This window comes from Heptranchias perlo, chromosome 16, assembly GCF_035084215.1.
Source record: "Heptranchias perlo isolate sHepPer1 chromosome 16, sHepPer1.hap1, whole genome shotgun sequence".
Lineage (NCBI taxonomy): Eukaryota > Metazoa > Chordata > Chondrichthyes > Hexanchiformes > Hexanchidae > Heptranchias > Heptranchias perlo.
In genome coordinates, this window is record NC_090340.1 from 62,732,991 (window position 1) to 62,748,763 (window position 15,773).

At 48.5% G+C, this 15,773-nt stretch overlaps 1 protein-coding gene across 1 annotated transcript in view; it reads right to left on the bottom strand.

Annotated features, from left to right (window-relative positions):
• The window catches only part of LOC137333826 (uncharacterized), an 86,920-nt gene that overhangs the window by 36,589 nt on the left and 34,558 nt on the right, over positions 1-15,773 (bottom strand). Inside the window, exons 12-16 of the mRNA XM_067998187.1 lie at positions 13,413-13,485; positions 10,106-10,281; positions 2,436-2,640; positions 1,579-1,693; positions 862-995 (exon numbers count right to left, since the gene is read on the bottom strand). Of these exons, the coding sequence (XP_067854288.1) occupies positions 862-995; positions 1,579-1,693; positions 2,436-2,640; positions 10,106-10,281; positions 13,413-13,485 (703 nt within the window). The remainder of the gene's footprint in view (positions 1-861; positions 996-1,578; positions 1,694-2,435; positions 2,641-10,105; positions 10,282-13,412; positions 13,486-15,773) is intronic.

Sequence of the window (15,773 nt, forward strand, 5' to 3'; positions counted from 1 at the left end):
AGAAGAATGAGAGGGGATCTCATTGAAACATATAAAATTCTGACAGAGCTAGACAGACTGGATGCAGGGAGGATGTTTCCCCTGGCTGGGGGGGTCCAGAACGAGGGGTCACAGTCTCAGGATATGGGGTAGGACATTTAGGACCGAGATGAGGAGAAATTTCTTCACTCAGAGGGTATTGAACCTGTGGAATTATCTACTGCAGAGGGTTGTGGAGGCTCAGTCATTGAATATATAAGAAGGAGCTAGATAGATTTCTAGACACAAGAAGCATCAAGGGGTATGGGGAGAGAGCGCGAATATGGTATTGAGATAGAGGAGCAGGCTCGAAGGGCCGAATAGCCTACTCCTGCTCTTATTTTCTATGTTTCTATGTATACTCTCTGGGGTTTAGAAGAATGAGAGGTGATCGCATTGAAATGTATAAAATTCTTAAGAGGGCTTGACAGGGTAGATGCTGAGAGGCTGTTTCCCCTGGCTGGAGAGTCTAGAACTAGGGGGCATAGTCTCAAGAAAAGGGGTCGGCCATTAAGGACTGAGATGAGGAAATATTTCTTCACTCAGAGGTTTGTGAATCTTTGGAATTCTCTCCCCCAGAGGGCTGTGGATGCTGAGTCATTGAGTATATTCAAGGCTGAGATCAATAGATTTTTGGACTCTCGGGGAATCAAGGGATATGGGGATCAGGTGGGAAAATGGAGTTGAGGTAGAAGATCAGCCATGATCTGACTGAATGGTGGAGCAGGCTCGAGGGGCCGAATGGCCTACTCCTGCTTCATTTCTTATGTTCTTATGATTCTCTCCATGTGACACTGTCCTGAACGGCCACCAACCATTGCTCACTAACACGGACACACTTACCTGAGGAACCCGGCCACACTGATCCTGTACTGAATCACCACAACCACCACATTCCCATAGCCAGCGAGGGCTGATCCTTGAAATAGCGAACCAAACCCCAGAATGAAGGCCCCTCCGTGAATCCAAACCATAACCTGAGGGGGCAATTGGGGGGAAAAAGACAGGGGAATTAAGTTTGGAGTCTGGGCAAAAAAAAACTGAAAGGTCACCAAAAGAAAAGAACAAAAAGGGACAATAGAGTGAAAGTAATAGTTTATTACGGAATGCTTTAGCCCCAACTCCCACCCGTCCACGACACCACCCTGATTGCCACACCTGGGAGGTCAGAATGACCAGTTCTGAACCATCACTGGAAGGTGAGTGAGAATACCTTGCAGGCAGCCAACCTCACACCAGTCCAGTGCTGGTCCGATGCCCTCGGCTGGTGTACTTGTAGTTGCCCAGTGAATCATAGAATCATACAGCACAGAAGGAAGCCATTCGGCCCATCATGCCCGTGCCAGCTCTTTGAAAGAGCTATCCAATTAGTCCCACTCCCCCTGCTCTTTCCCCATAGCCCTGCAAATTTTTCTTTTTCAAGTCTGGAACCAATACCTTTTTGAAAGTTACTATTGAATCTGCTTCCACCGCCCTTTCAGGCAGGGACGGGGGGTGTCGGAGGAGGGGTTAAAATCAACTGTACAATTTCTGGTGCGGGCCAACAAAATGGTGACTTACTGGTAGGGGGCTGTATTGATACGCAGGATGCACTGGAGAATAGACACTCAGGTACAAACAGTCCTCACTGGAGGGCACGGAGATCAGGGAAGAAGATCTTACCTTCTGCAGACACCTGGGGGAAAGGAAGAGAGAGAGAGGAAGGGAGACGAAGCCTTTGATAATTGAAAACTGTTCCTGAACGCTGCATTCCTCTTCCACTTTCACTCTTCAGTCAATCCCTCATCTCGGGGCTCCGTTGTTTAATGCAGAGAGTTGCTGAGGGTGAATCCAGGGGATTGAGTACAGGCAGCATTAACTCAATGGCTGATTCGTGACCCTGGTTATGATACTGAATGTTGTATTATTTGCATTAATTGGACCCAATACAGTGAATCTGCATGTCTGTGACCCTCCTCTAGTGACATTCAGGAGAGGTGGGGAGTCACAGAGGCTTTTTGTTAATTCATTCTCAGGGATGTGGGTGTCGCCGAGTTGGCCAAATTGGAAGAAGAGCAGAGGAGTTCTCCTGGGATCTCGGACAATATTCCTCCCTCAGCTAACACCAAAAACAGGTGAACTGTCGCTATTTGTGGGATCTTTCTGGTACAGAATTGCTTACACAAGAATCGTACAGTGCAGAAGGAGGCCATTCGGCCCGTCATGCCTGTGCCGGCTCGTTGACAGAGCTGTCCAACTAGACCCACTCCCTCTGCTCTTTCCCCATAGTCCTGCAAATTTTTCCATTTCAACTATTTATCCAATTCCCTTTTGAAATGAAGAAAGAAATTCAATGTGTGAATCGCTTGAAAATATTTTGATGATGTTAATTTGGTGCTTTATGTAAACAAGTTTTGAAGCGAATGAAAAGTTCTTACTTTGGAGGATGGTTTGTGGCGGTCCGTATCCCTCTCCAGGGTGCTGGTCTCTGGGGAGGGGCAAATCTCAGCGGCCCCACAGGTGGAGCTGCGAACGGTATCCCTAAATATCCAAACACTGCCCTCGGACTTCCCTCCACTTCCAGCTGTTTTCCCCGAATCAATCCGTCCTCGATCCGAACAATGGGATCCAAGTAATGGCCTCCTGCAAGGAAACAATCATCAGCTGGATGTACAGGCCCAGCCTGAACACTCAAGACCTCTCCGTCAACACTCACTCTCCACGTCTCTCTCTCTCTCTCTCTCTGCCTCTCTCTCTCTCTCACACTCCTCTCTGCTTCCTAATCAGACAGCTCTTTCAACGGAGCTGGCACAGGCACGATGGGCCCAATGGCCTCCTACTTTGCTGTAAGATTCTATGACTTTTATAAAAGTTTCTCGTTATGGGAGAGCGAATAAGATCAAAGTGCAGGACCATTTTTTTGGCAAGTGTCGGGTGACAAGTCTTGTGGGGGTTGTGAACATTGTGCAATGATTGTGTCTCTCTGGGTGAGCCATAGAACAATCACTGCACTTTTAAAGTGTGAAGCACTTTGAGACATTTCAACAGCAAATATATATCCCAGTAAGGAATGTACAGAACTGGGAAAAGACTAAAGGATCTCCGAGCTCAGTAAAATCTCAAACCAGACCCAAAGCTCTGGAATTTCCTCCCTAAACCTCTCCGCCTCTCTCTCCTCCTTTAGAACCCTCCTTAAAACCCACCTCTTTGACCATGTTTTTGGTCACCTGTCCTAATCATTATAGAAATTTACAGCGCAGGAGGCCATTCAGCCCATCGTGTCCGTGCTGACCGAAAAAAGCCTATTCAGCCCAATCCCACTTTCCAGCACTTGGTCCGTAGCCCTGTAGGTTATGGCACTTCAAGAGCACATCCAGGTACTTTTTAAACTGAGTTGAGGGTTTCTGCCTCTACCACCCTTTCAGGCAGTGAGTTCCAGACACCCACCACCCTCTGGGTGAAAAAATTTCTCCTCAGCTTCCCTCTAATCCTTCTACCAATTACGTTGAATCTATGTCCCCTGGCCACTGACCCCTCTACGAAGGGAAATAGGTCCTTCCTATCCACTCTATCTAGGCCCCTCATAATTTTATATACCTCAATTAAATCTCCCCTCAGCCTCCTTTGTTCCAAAGAAAACAATCCCAGCCTATCCAATCTTTTCTCAAAGCTAAAATTCTCCAGTCCTGGCAGCATCCTTGCAAATCTCCTCTGTACCCACTCGAGTGCAATCACATCTTTCCTGTAATGTGGAGACCAGAACTGTATGCAGTACTCAAGCTCTGGCCTAACCAATGTTTTATACAGTTCCAGCATAACTTCCCTGCTCTTGTAATCTCTGCTGTTGCTAATAAAGGAAAGGCTACCTTCAGGAATCTGTGGACATGCACTCCAAGGTCCCTCTGTTCCTCCACACTTCTCAGTATCCTTTTTTTTATTCATTCATGGGATGTGGGCGTCGCTGGCGAGGCCGGCATTTATTGCCCATCCCTAATTGCCCTTGAGAAGGTGGTAATGAGCCGCCTTCTTGAACCGCTGCAGTCCGTGTGGTGAAGGTTCTCCCACAGTGCTGTTAGGAAGGTAGTTCCAGGATTTTGACCCAGTGACGATGAAGGAACGGCGATATATTTCCAAGTCGGGATGGTGTGTGACTTGGAGGGGAACGTGCAGGTGGTGGTGTTCCCATGTGCCTGCTGCTCTTGTCCTTCTAGGTGGTAGAGGTCGTGGATTTGGGAGGTGCTGTTGAAGAAGCCTTGGCGAGTTGCTGCAGTGCATCCTGTGGATGGTACACACTGCAGCCACAGTGCGCCGGTGGTGAAGGGAGTGAATGTTTAGGGTGGTGGATGGGGTACCAATCAAGCGGGCTGCTTTGTCCTGGGTGGTGTCGAGCTTCTTGAGTGTTGTTGGAGCTGCACTCATCCAGGCAAGTGGAGAGTATTCCATCACACTCCTGACTTGTGCCTTGTAGATGGTGGAAAGGCTTTGGCGAGTCAGGAGGTGAGTCACTCACCGCAGAATACCCAGCCTCTGACCTGCTCTTGTAGCCACAGTATTTATGTGGCTGGTTCAGTTAAGTTTCTGGTCAATGGTGACCCCCCAGGATATTGATGATGGGGGATTTGGCAATGGTAATGCCGTTGAATGTCAAGGGAAGGTGGTTAGACTCTCTCTTGTTGGAGATGGTCATTGCCTGGCACTTGTCTGGCAATGAACGTTACTTGCCACTTATCAGCCCAAGCCTGGATGTTGTCCAGGTCTTGCTGCATGCGGGCTCGGACTGCTTCATTATTTGAGGGGTTGCGAATGGAACTGAACACTGTGCAATCATCAGCGAACATCCCCATTTCTGACCTTATGATGGAAGAAAGGTCATTGATGAAGCAGCTGAAGATGGTTGGGCCTAGGACACTGCCCTGAGGAACTCCTGCAGCAATGCCCTGGGGCTGAGATGATTGGCCTCCAACAACCATTACCATCTTCCTTTGTGCTAGGTATGACTCCAGCCACTGGAGAGCTTTCCCCCTGATTCCCATTGACTTCAATTTTACTAGGGCTCCTTGGTGCCACACTCGGTCAAATGCTGCCTTGATGTCAAGGGCAGTCACTCTCACCTCACCTCTGGAATTCAGCTCTTTTGTCCATGTTTGGACCAAGGCTGTAATGAGCTCTGGAGCCGAGTGGTCCTGGCGGAACCCAAACTGAGCATCAGTGAGCAGGTTATTGGTGAGTAAGTGCTACTTGATAGCACTGTCGATGACACCTTCCATCACTTTGCTGATGATTGAGAGTAGACTGATGGGGCGGTCATTGGCCGGATTGGATTTGTCCTGATTTTTGTGGACAGGAACGTTGTCGGTTAGATGCCAGTGTTGTAGCTGTACTGGAACAGCTTGGCTAGAGGCGCAGCTAGTTCTGGAGCACAAATCTTCAGCACTACAGCCGGGATGTTGTCGGGACCCATAGCCTTTGCTGTATCCAGTGCACTCAGCCGTTCTTGGTATTACGTGGAGTGAATCGAATTGGCTGAAGACTGGCTTCTGTGATGGTGGGGATATTGGGAGGAGGCCGAGATGGATCATTCACTCGGCACTTCTGGCTAAAGATGGTTGCAAAAGCTTCAGCCTTGTCTTTTGCACTCATGTACTGGATTCTGCCATCATTAAGGATGGGGATGTTTACAGAGCCTCCTCCTCCCGTTAGTTGTTTAATTGTCCACCACCATTCACGACTGGATGTGGCAGGACTGCAGAGCTTTGATCTGATCCGTTGGTTGTGGAATCGCTTAGCTCTGTCTATAGCATGTTGCTTCCGCTATTTACCATGCATGTAGTCCTGTGTTGTAGCTTCACCAGGTTGGCACCTTATTTTTAGGTACGCCTGGTGCTGCTCCTGGCATGCTCTTCTACACTCCTCATTGAACCAGGGTTGATTCCCTGGCTTGTTGGTAATGGTAGAGTGAGGAATATGCCGGGCCATGAGGTTACAGATTGTGTTGCAATACAATTCTGCTGCTGTTGATGGCCCACAGCACCTCATGGATGCCCAGTTTTGAGTTGCTAGATCTGTTCTGAATCTATCCCATTTAGCACGGTGATAGTGCCACACAACACGTTGGATGGTGTCCTCAGTGCGAAGACGGGACTTCATCTCCACGAGGACTGTGCGCTGGTCACTCCTACCAATACTGTCATGGACAGATGCATTTGCGACAGTTAGATTGGTGAGGACGAGGTCAAGTGAGTTTTTCGCTCGTGTTGGTTCGCTCACCACCTGCCGCAGGCCCAGTCTAGCAGTTATGTCCTTCAGGACTCGGCCAGCTCGGTCAGTAGTGGTGCTACCGAGCCACTCTTGGTGATGGACATTGAAGTCCCCCACCCAGAGTACATTCTGTGCCCTTGCTACCCTCAGTGCTTCCTCCAAGTGGTGCTCAACATGGAGGAGGACTGTTTCATCAGCTGAGGGAGGACGGTAGGTGGTAATCAGCAGGAGGTTTCCTTGCCCATGCTTGACCTGATGCCATGAGATTTCATGGGGTCCGGAGTCAATGTTGAGGTCTCCCAGGGCCACTCCCTCCTGACTGTATATCACTGTACCGCCACCTCTGGTGGGTCTGTCCCGCCTGTGGGACAGGATCATACCCAGGGATGGTGATGGAAGAGTCTGGGACATTGGCTGAAAGGTATGATTTTGTGAATTTGGCTATGACTAGTCTGTGGGACAGCTCTCCCAATTTTGGCACAAATCCCCAGATGTTAGTGAGGAGGACTTTGCAGGGTCGACTGGGCTTGGTTTGCCTTTGTCGTGTCCAGTGCCTCGTGGTCCGTCCGGTTTTATTCTTATTGTGACTTTTTGTCGCGAGATTGTACAACTGAGTGGCTTGCTCGGCCATTTCAGAGAGCGATTAACAATCAACCACATTGCTGTGGGTCTGGAGTCACATATAGGCCTGAGTGGGTGAGGACGACAGGTTTCCTTCCTTAAAAGGAAACAGATGGGTTTTTACGACAATCCGGTAGTTTCATGGCCACTATTACTGATACTAGTTTTTTTTAATTCCAGATTTTATTTAATTAATTGAACTTAAATTTCTCAGCTGTCATGGTGGGATTTGAAGTACATAACTTTGGATTATTAGTCCAGTAACATAACCACTATGCTACCGTACCTGGTATCCTCCCATGTATTGTGTACTCCCTTGCCTTGTTTGCCCTCCCCAAATACATTACCTCACACTTCTCTGGATTGAACTCCAATGGACAGGTCAGGTCGGCAGAAAAGTGGCAAATGATATCTTCCTGCAGTCTACAGCTTTCCTCCTCACTATCAACCACACGGCCAATTTTTGTATCATCTGCAAACTTCTTAAATGTCGGGGGCATGATTAAGTCCCAAATCATTAACATATACCACAAAAAGCAAGTTATGCATCCATTGCGTGCCTGAAATGTCACTTTATGCCAAAAAACATAAACATGGCTACAAGCAGCAAGATGCAGCCATCATGTGAGCAGCAGGCAACTGTCCCTCAATCCAGGTTGACTGTCCTGTTACCACTGATGTCACCATCCTGTGGCATCTCTCAATCATTGAGCTGTCTCATTAGAGCTACTGAGTTGTATGTCCTGATCTCTAAAGCAAGAAGCACTGTGGTAATGAGAGGCCCAAGAGCCGCAGTTCTGCTGCACCTTTACAAACAAGCAGTGAGAGTGTGGCTCCTACTGGCATCACTATGAAAATAGAGCTGACAACATTTCTTTCGGTTAGTGTAAAAGCGGCTGTCACATTTTTGGGTTATTATATCCAGTACAGAGCCTTGCGGGACCCCTCTCGAAACAACCTTCCAGTCACAAAAACACCCGTCGACCGTTACCCTTTGCTTCCTGCCACTGAGCCAATTTTGGATCCAACTAGCCACTTTCCCTTGGATCCCAAGGGCTTGTACTTCTTTCACCAGTCTGCCATGTGGGGCCTTGTCAAAAGCCTTGCTAAAATCCACGTAGACTACATCAAACACGTTACCCTCATCATCTCCTTATGGGGCTCGGTGTCAATTTTTGCCTCATTATGTGCCTGTAAAGCGCCTCGGGACGTTTTACTACATTAAAGGCGCTATATAAATGCAAGTTGTTGTTGTTCAATCACTTCTTTCCTCAAGACCTACCCTGCACCCTCTTGAATTCTGCCAACACTATCCTTCCCCCACTGCCTCCCTCTGTAGCCTATCCCATAGATTCTCTGCGTTAAATCTGTGGGTTAAATCTGAACCTCTGCTCTCTCTCCTCCTATTCCGCTCGGGTCTGTGCTCTGCCCTGGGGTTTTGTCCAACACTGTGTGGGACCCACGGTCTCTCAGATCTCCACACCTGGAAATCTGAGGTTTTATAATCGCCACCAAACACATTAAGAAAAATAACAGAGCAATGTTTTTTGTTACAGATGTGCGATCGATAGGTTTTTGTTAGGCAAAGGGTGTTAATGGTCACAGAACCAAGGCAGATAGATGGGGTTAAGATACAGATCAGCCATGATCCAACTGAATGGTGGAATAGGCTCAAGGGGCTGAATGGCCTCCTTCTGTTCCTATGTTAAAAAAGAAATCAGAATGTCTCTCTGGAATCGGGAAGGGGTCAGAAGCTGGAAATGATCTGATGACCTGATTAAACTGGGAGAGGAGGGCTGGTGCCTGCGGGCTGCACCCCATCATCAGGCAGCACCTCCAATGGAAGGGGAGAGCCGGGGGTGGAGAGGGGGGAGAGGGGGAGAGCGAGGGGGAACGTTTGGTTAATGAAAGTTAAATAAAATTCCAAGTGTTCAATCTCCCTGCGTCTCTCTCAGTCCAGATCGTGTGGCACTATTCAAAGAGGAGCAGGGAGCTCTCCAGGGTGTCCTGGCCAATATTCATCCCTCAACCAACTCCACCAAAGACAGATTAAAGGGTCATTCATCTCATTTGCTGTTAGTGGGATCTTGCCATGCACAATTGGCTGCTGTATTTGCCTACATAACAATACCTGCACTTCAAAGATAAGTCATTGGCTGTGAAGCCCTTTGGGTCGTCCCTGGGACACACAAGGTGCTTTAATCGATGCAAGTTCCTTCCTTAAGGTTGGTGTCCGCCGTGGCTCAGTGGGCAGCCCTCTTACCTCCTAATCAAGGTTTTGGGTTCAAATCCCACTCCAGAGATTTGAGCACAAATCGAAGCTGACGCTCCCCATGCCAGTACTGAGGGAGTGCTGTACTATCAGAGTGAGCCGTCTTTCAGATGAGATGTTAAACCAAGGCCCCCATCTGCCCTCTCAGGTGGATGTAGACGATCCCACGGCCACTATTTCGAAGAAGAGCAGGGGAGTTCTCCCCAGTGCCCTGGCCAATATTTATCCCTCAACCAACATCACTAAAAACAGATTATCTACACATTATTTTATCGCTATTTGTGGGATCTTACTGTGCACAAATTGCCTGCTGCATTTCCTACTTAACAACAGTGAATACACTTCAAAAAGTACCTCATTGGCTGTAAAGCACTTTGGGGGCGTCCTGAGGTCATGAAAGGCGCTATAGAAATGCAAGTCTTTCTTTCCCATCACTCACCTGCGATTCATTACTGATAATTATTTTTTCATCTTCCTAAAATTCTACTTCACTTCAGGCCAATTGGGGGGAATTTCTCTTTAAGGCTTTTTCTTGTGTGAATTTTGTGCTTATCAAGGTGAATCAAACACTCCCAGGGCAGGTACAGCACGGGTTAGATACAGAGTAAAGCTCCCTCTACACTGTCCCATCAAACACTCCCAGGGCAGGTACAGCACGGGTTAGATACAGAGTAAAGCTCCCTCTACACTGTCCCATCAAACACTCCCGATTGTCTAGACTGAGGTTCACTCGAGCCCCTTCCTCACAATCATGTGGCTGAAACTCACCAGTGATTTCAAGAGGAAATCGCAGTTGAAAAACAAGGGGAATTCTGAAAGCAGAGATAGAGAGGGAAAAAAAACTGTGTTTCAGAATTAATCACAATCCTGACAGCTTGCTTAAGCGGGAAGGTTTTAAAAGCGAAAAGCCCCTTCTTCTTGTTACGAGAGGTTAAAGTTCGGAACGCTGGTGTTCACCCTCTGTCGCCTTCTGCTCACTCCGCTTCCCGTCTCTTTGCTTCAGGGTCTCGGTAAAGAATTTCACCCTGTGTTCCTTCAGCTTGGTCCCGACCACCGGGGTCAGGTTCAGCTGCATGTAGCTTTCCTGGGGTCCGTAGGCCGGCCAGTATATCAGCCCATCTCCATTAGGGTCCCTGTAAGTGAGGCAATTTCACACGTTAGGGACAGCAAACAGCCCACTCAGCCCATCAATCACCAGCCCCTCTCCCCCAACCCCCACCCTCCGTCCCTCCGATATCTCAGTGCGTAATACACAAAACTCCTGTGGGACTGAGCCACCCAGAACAGAAAGATCCCAGGTTCAACCCCTGGTCTGTGCTGAGTTTGTTGATCTTAGTGAGAAGAGCAGCAGCAGTTTCTACAATTGGTCTTGGTATTCCTGGGTTATGGGGAAGGGAAAGAGGGGGGAGAGGGGAGGGAAGAGGGGGGGAAAGGGGAGGGAAGAGGGGGGGAAAGGGGAGGGAAGAGGGGGGGAAAGGGGAGGGAAGAGGGGGGGAAAGGGGAGGGAAGAGGGGGGGAAAGGGGAGGGAAGAGGGGGGAAAAGGGGAGGGAAGAGGGGGGAGAGGGGAGGGAAGAGGGGGGAGAGGGGAGGGAAGAGGGGGGGAAAGGGGAGGGAAGAGGGGGGAAAAGGGGAGGGAAGAGGGGGGGAAAGGGGAGGGAAGAGGGGGGGAGAGGGGAGGGAAGAGGGGGGGAAAGGGGAAAGGGAAAAAGGGAGGGAAGAGTGAGGGAAAAGGGATGAAGGATTAAGGAGAGAAGAGAGTTGGAGAGGGGGAAAGTGGGGGAAGGGGCATTGGGGGATAAAAATCAGCCAGGGTTCCTGCTCCTGGCCACGATACAGTGGTCTCTGTTGGAAACTGGGTCGGTAAAGATAGGGCAAAGGTCAGCTGTGATCTCTCCCCCTCCCCTCGCTCCCTGGGATCAAGTACCCTGCGAACACTGGCTGTCATATGATGAACACATCCCCTTGATTAAATCAGCTCCTTTGGGACAGGAGGGGGGAGAAGGTTGAAAGGTACGGGAAAAACAGAAGTGAAACCTTCAGGCAACCCTCAAGATGGGGAGTTGACTTCAATGACACAACGGGTGAGCACTGGCAGCTTGGCTCAGCTGGCAGTACCACTCACCTCTGAGTCAGCAGGTTGTGGGTTTAAGCCCCAATCCGGGGAGTTCAGTACCTGACCTAGGCTGACCCTGCAGGGCTGAGGAAGTTCTTCAGTGTCGGAGGGGCCGTCCTTCAGAGGAGACGTTAAACTGGGGGTTCGACGAACCCCCAAAGGCACTTTTCAAAGAAGTGCGGGGGTTTCTCCTGGTGTCATGGACAACAACAACAACTTGCATTTATATAGCGCCTTTAACATAGTAAAACGTCCCAGGGTTCTTCACAGGAGCGATTATCAGACAAAGTTTGACACCGAGCCACAGAAGGAGATATTAGGACAGATGACCAAAAGATTGGCCAAAGAGGTAGGTTTTAAGGAACGTCTTAAAGGAGGAGAGAGAGGCGGAGAGGTTTGGGGAGGGAATTCCAGAGCTTAGGGCCGAGGCAGCTAAAGGCACGGCCGCCAATGGCGGAGCGATGGAAATTGGGGATGCGCAAAAGGCCAGAATCGGAGGAAGGCAGAGATCTCGGAGGGTGGTCGGGCTCTCAGTCAATACCAAAAAAAAACAGATTACAACAACTTGCATTTATGTCGTGCCTTTAACGTAGGAAAATGTCCGACGGTGCTTCACAGGAGGTCATTTATCTCATTTGCTGTTTGTGGGATCATCCTGTGTATAAAATGGCTGCTGTATTTCCCTACAACCAACAGTCACATTGTGCACCAATCATTCTGAGTTGTCTCAAAGATCTACTCTGATTGGGGACATGAGCAATCCCTGTTGTTGCTGTTTGATTCACTCTAATTCTTCAAATCTTAGAAAGAAGAATGAAAGACTTGCATTTATATAGCGTCTTTCACAACCTCTGGGCGTCCCAAAGCGCTTTACAGCCAATTAAGGACTTTTGAAGTGTAGTCACTGTTGTAATGTAGGAAACGCGGCAGCCAATTTTTGCACAGCAAGATCCCACAAACAGCAACATGATACTGATCAGATAATCTCTTTTTAGGTGCTGGTTGAGCAATAAATATTGGCCAGGACACCTCCCCTGCACTTCTTTAATAGTCATGATGTGGAGATGCCGGTGATGGACTGGGGTTGACAATTGTAAACAATTTTACAACACCAAGTTATAGTCCAGCAATTTTATTTTAAATTCACAAGCTTTCGGAGGCTACCTCCTTCCTCAGGTGAACGATGTGGAAATGTGGAAATTCTTTAATAGTGCCATGGGATGTTTTACATCCACCTGAGAGGGCAGACGGGACCACGGTTTAACATCTCATCCAAAAGACAGCACCCCCTCAGTACTGGCACCAAAAGTATCAGCCTGGATTTTGTGCTTAAGTCTCTGGAGTGGGACTTGAACCCACGACTTTCTGACTCAGAGGCGAGAGTGCTCCCCACTGAGCTACAGCTGACACTTAAAGTGGGGAAATCTTCAAGTGTTTTAATAGGGACAAGACACAATTTTTGCGCAGAACCCAAAGAAAAGGGGGTCACAAGGCCTTTCCCCCTTCTGACCCGAATGTGCCAGAGGTGTGTTAACCCCTGCACCAACCAACCACTTGGTTCACACTCATGCTCCTCTCTCCAGCTGTTTGACTATCTCACCTCACCCTCAACAGGGCATCACACAGTCTAGCCCCCCCTCCCCATCACATCAGTACGATGCCTCCCTCGGTTGCAGAGGTAGGGCTGAATTCATAGAATTACTTAGAATTTTACAGCACAGAAACAGGCCATTCGGCCCAACTGGTCCAGGCCCGTATTTATGCTCCACATGAACCTCCTCCCTCCTTACTTCATCTCACCCTATCAGCATATCCTTCTATTCCTTTCTCCCTCATGTGTTTACCGAGCTTCCCCTTAAATCCATCTACACTATTCACCTCAACTACTCCTTGTGGGAGCGAGTTCCACATTCTCACCACTCTCTGGGTAAAGAAGTTTCTCCTGAATTCCCAATTGGATATTCATATTTATGGCCTCTAGTTTTGGACTCCCCACAAGTGGAAACATTTTCTCTACGTCTACCCTATCGAACCCTTTCATTATCTTAAAGGCCTCTATCAGGTCACCCCTCAGCATTCTCTTGTCTAGTGAAAAGAGCCCCAGCCTGTTCAGCCTTTCCTGATCGTTGAGATACGAACTCCTCACTTACCCTTTCTTAGCAAAATTAGCCCAGTAAGCCATCACTGTCCTGCTCAGAGTGACCTCCTCTTCAGTGACGTTTGCTGCAGAAAAAGTCACATCAAAGTGAGATACCATCGGGAAATAAAAACAGAAAATGCTGGAAATACTCAGCAGGTCAGGCAGCATCTGTGGAGAGAGAAACAGAGTTAACGTTTCAGGTCGATGACCTTTCGTCAGAACTGGAAGAAGTTAAGAGATTTAGCAGCTTTTAAACAAATTCAGAGCCGGGTGGGGTGGGGGGAGAACAAAAGGGAGGGCCTGTGATAGGGTGGAGGGCGGGAGTGATTAAATGACAAAAGGGATGATGGTGCGAGGCAAGGAGGGTGGGAATGGGACAAGTAAAGAAACAAAAGCTGGGTCTAGAGGAGCTGTAAATGGTCACATCAGAACCGTTACCAGCACCTGCTGTCCGAAAAAATGGGAATGATGGTTCTGATCTGAAGTTATTGAAATCAGTGTTGAGTCCGGAAGGTTGTAAAGTGCCTAATTGAAAGATGAGGTGCTGTTCCTCGAGCTTCCGTTGAGCTCCATTGGAACAGTGTAAGAGGCCGAGGACAGAGAGGTCAGAGTGGGAGTGGGACAAGTGACCGGCAGGTCAGGGTCACTGATTAATAGAACCATAAATGAAAGGACACCATTTTGACAGTATACAGGTCGCTGGTCAGACCGTATCTGGAGTACTGGGCCCAGTTACAATCCCCCCACATGGTGGGTGATATCATGGCCCTTGGAAAAGGTCCAGAGGAGAGGCACAAGAATGTTTCCTCGCTTAAAGAACCTCAGCTACTCCGATAGGCTCAGGGACCTTGGTCTATTTACTGTAGAGCAGCGTAGACGTAGAGGTGACCTGATAGAGGGCTAGAAAATCATTAAAGGGCTGGACAGGGTCCCTATTGATAGACTATTCCAGTTTAACAGGTTGGGGAGGACCAGGGGACATGATTTTAGACTATGGAAGAGTGGGAATAGACTGGGAGTTGGCCGGTTCCTCTTTTCCCAGAGAGCAGTGAGCCTCTGGAATGTGTTGCCCGGCTGGTGTGGTGGGTGCCGACTCTCTGCCTTCGAGAGGGAGCTGGACCAGTTCCTGACTGGGGCAGAGATCGCATCATATAGAAGGTCAGTGTCTTTATAGATAACACTCGGTCCGCGTGATCTCCTGGACTGGGGTTTCGATCGCCTGAGGGGGACAGAGAGGAATTTTCGAGAGTACTTTTTCCCTTATTGGCCCTGGGATTTTTTTCACTTTTTTTTTGCCTCTCCCAGAAGATTACATGGGGTGGGGGGTGGGCGAGGAAGAGAGGGAGGGGAGAGGATGGGGGGGGGGGGGAAGAACGTAGTGTCTAGTAGTGATGGTCGAGCCATCATGGTGCGTGGGGCAGGCTTGATGGACCAGCTGGTCTTTTCCTACCCGTTAATTTCGTATGTTCGTAAATCCAACCCTGACAGGGGTGATGCCAGAGGACTGGAGAACTGCAAATGTTACACCCTTGTTCAAAAAAAGGTGTAAGGATAAACCCGGCAACTACAGGCCGGTCAGTTTAACCTCAGTGGTGGGGAAACGTTTAGAAACAATTATCTGGGACAGAATTAACAGTCACTCGGACAAGTGTGGATTAATTAAGGAAAGCCAGCACAGATTTGTTAAAGGCAAATCGTGTTTGACTAACTTGATAGAGTTTTTTGATGAGGTAACAGAGAGGGTAGATGAGGGCAATGCAGTTGATGTGTTGTATATGGACTTTCAAAAAGGCGTTTGATAAAGTGCCGCATAATAGGCTTGTCAATAAAATTGAAGCCCATGGAATAAAGGGGGCAGTGGCAGCATGGATATGAAATTGGCTAAGTGACAGGAAACAGAGTGTAGTGGTGAACGGTTGTTTTTCGGACTGGAGGGAGGTGTACAGTGGTGTTCCCCAGAGGTCGGTGCTGGGACCACTGCTTTTCTTGATATATATTAATGATTTGGACTTGGGTGTACAGGGCACAATTTCAAAATTTGCAGATGACACAAAACTTGGAAGTGTAGTGAACAGTGAGGAGGATAGTGATAGACTTCAAGAGGATATAGACAGGCTGGTGGCATGGATGGATACGTGGCAGATGAAATTTAACCTTGAGAAGTGTGAAGTAATACATTTTGCTAGGAAGAACGAGGAGAGGCAATATAAACTAAAGGGTACAACTCTAAAGTGGGTGCAGGAACAGAGAGACCTGGGGGTACATGTATACAGGTCAATGAAGGTGACAGGTTGAGAAAAGGGTTAAAAAACCATACGGGATCCCGCGCTTTATAAGTAAACATAGAAACATAGAAAATAGGAGCAGGAGT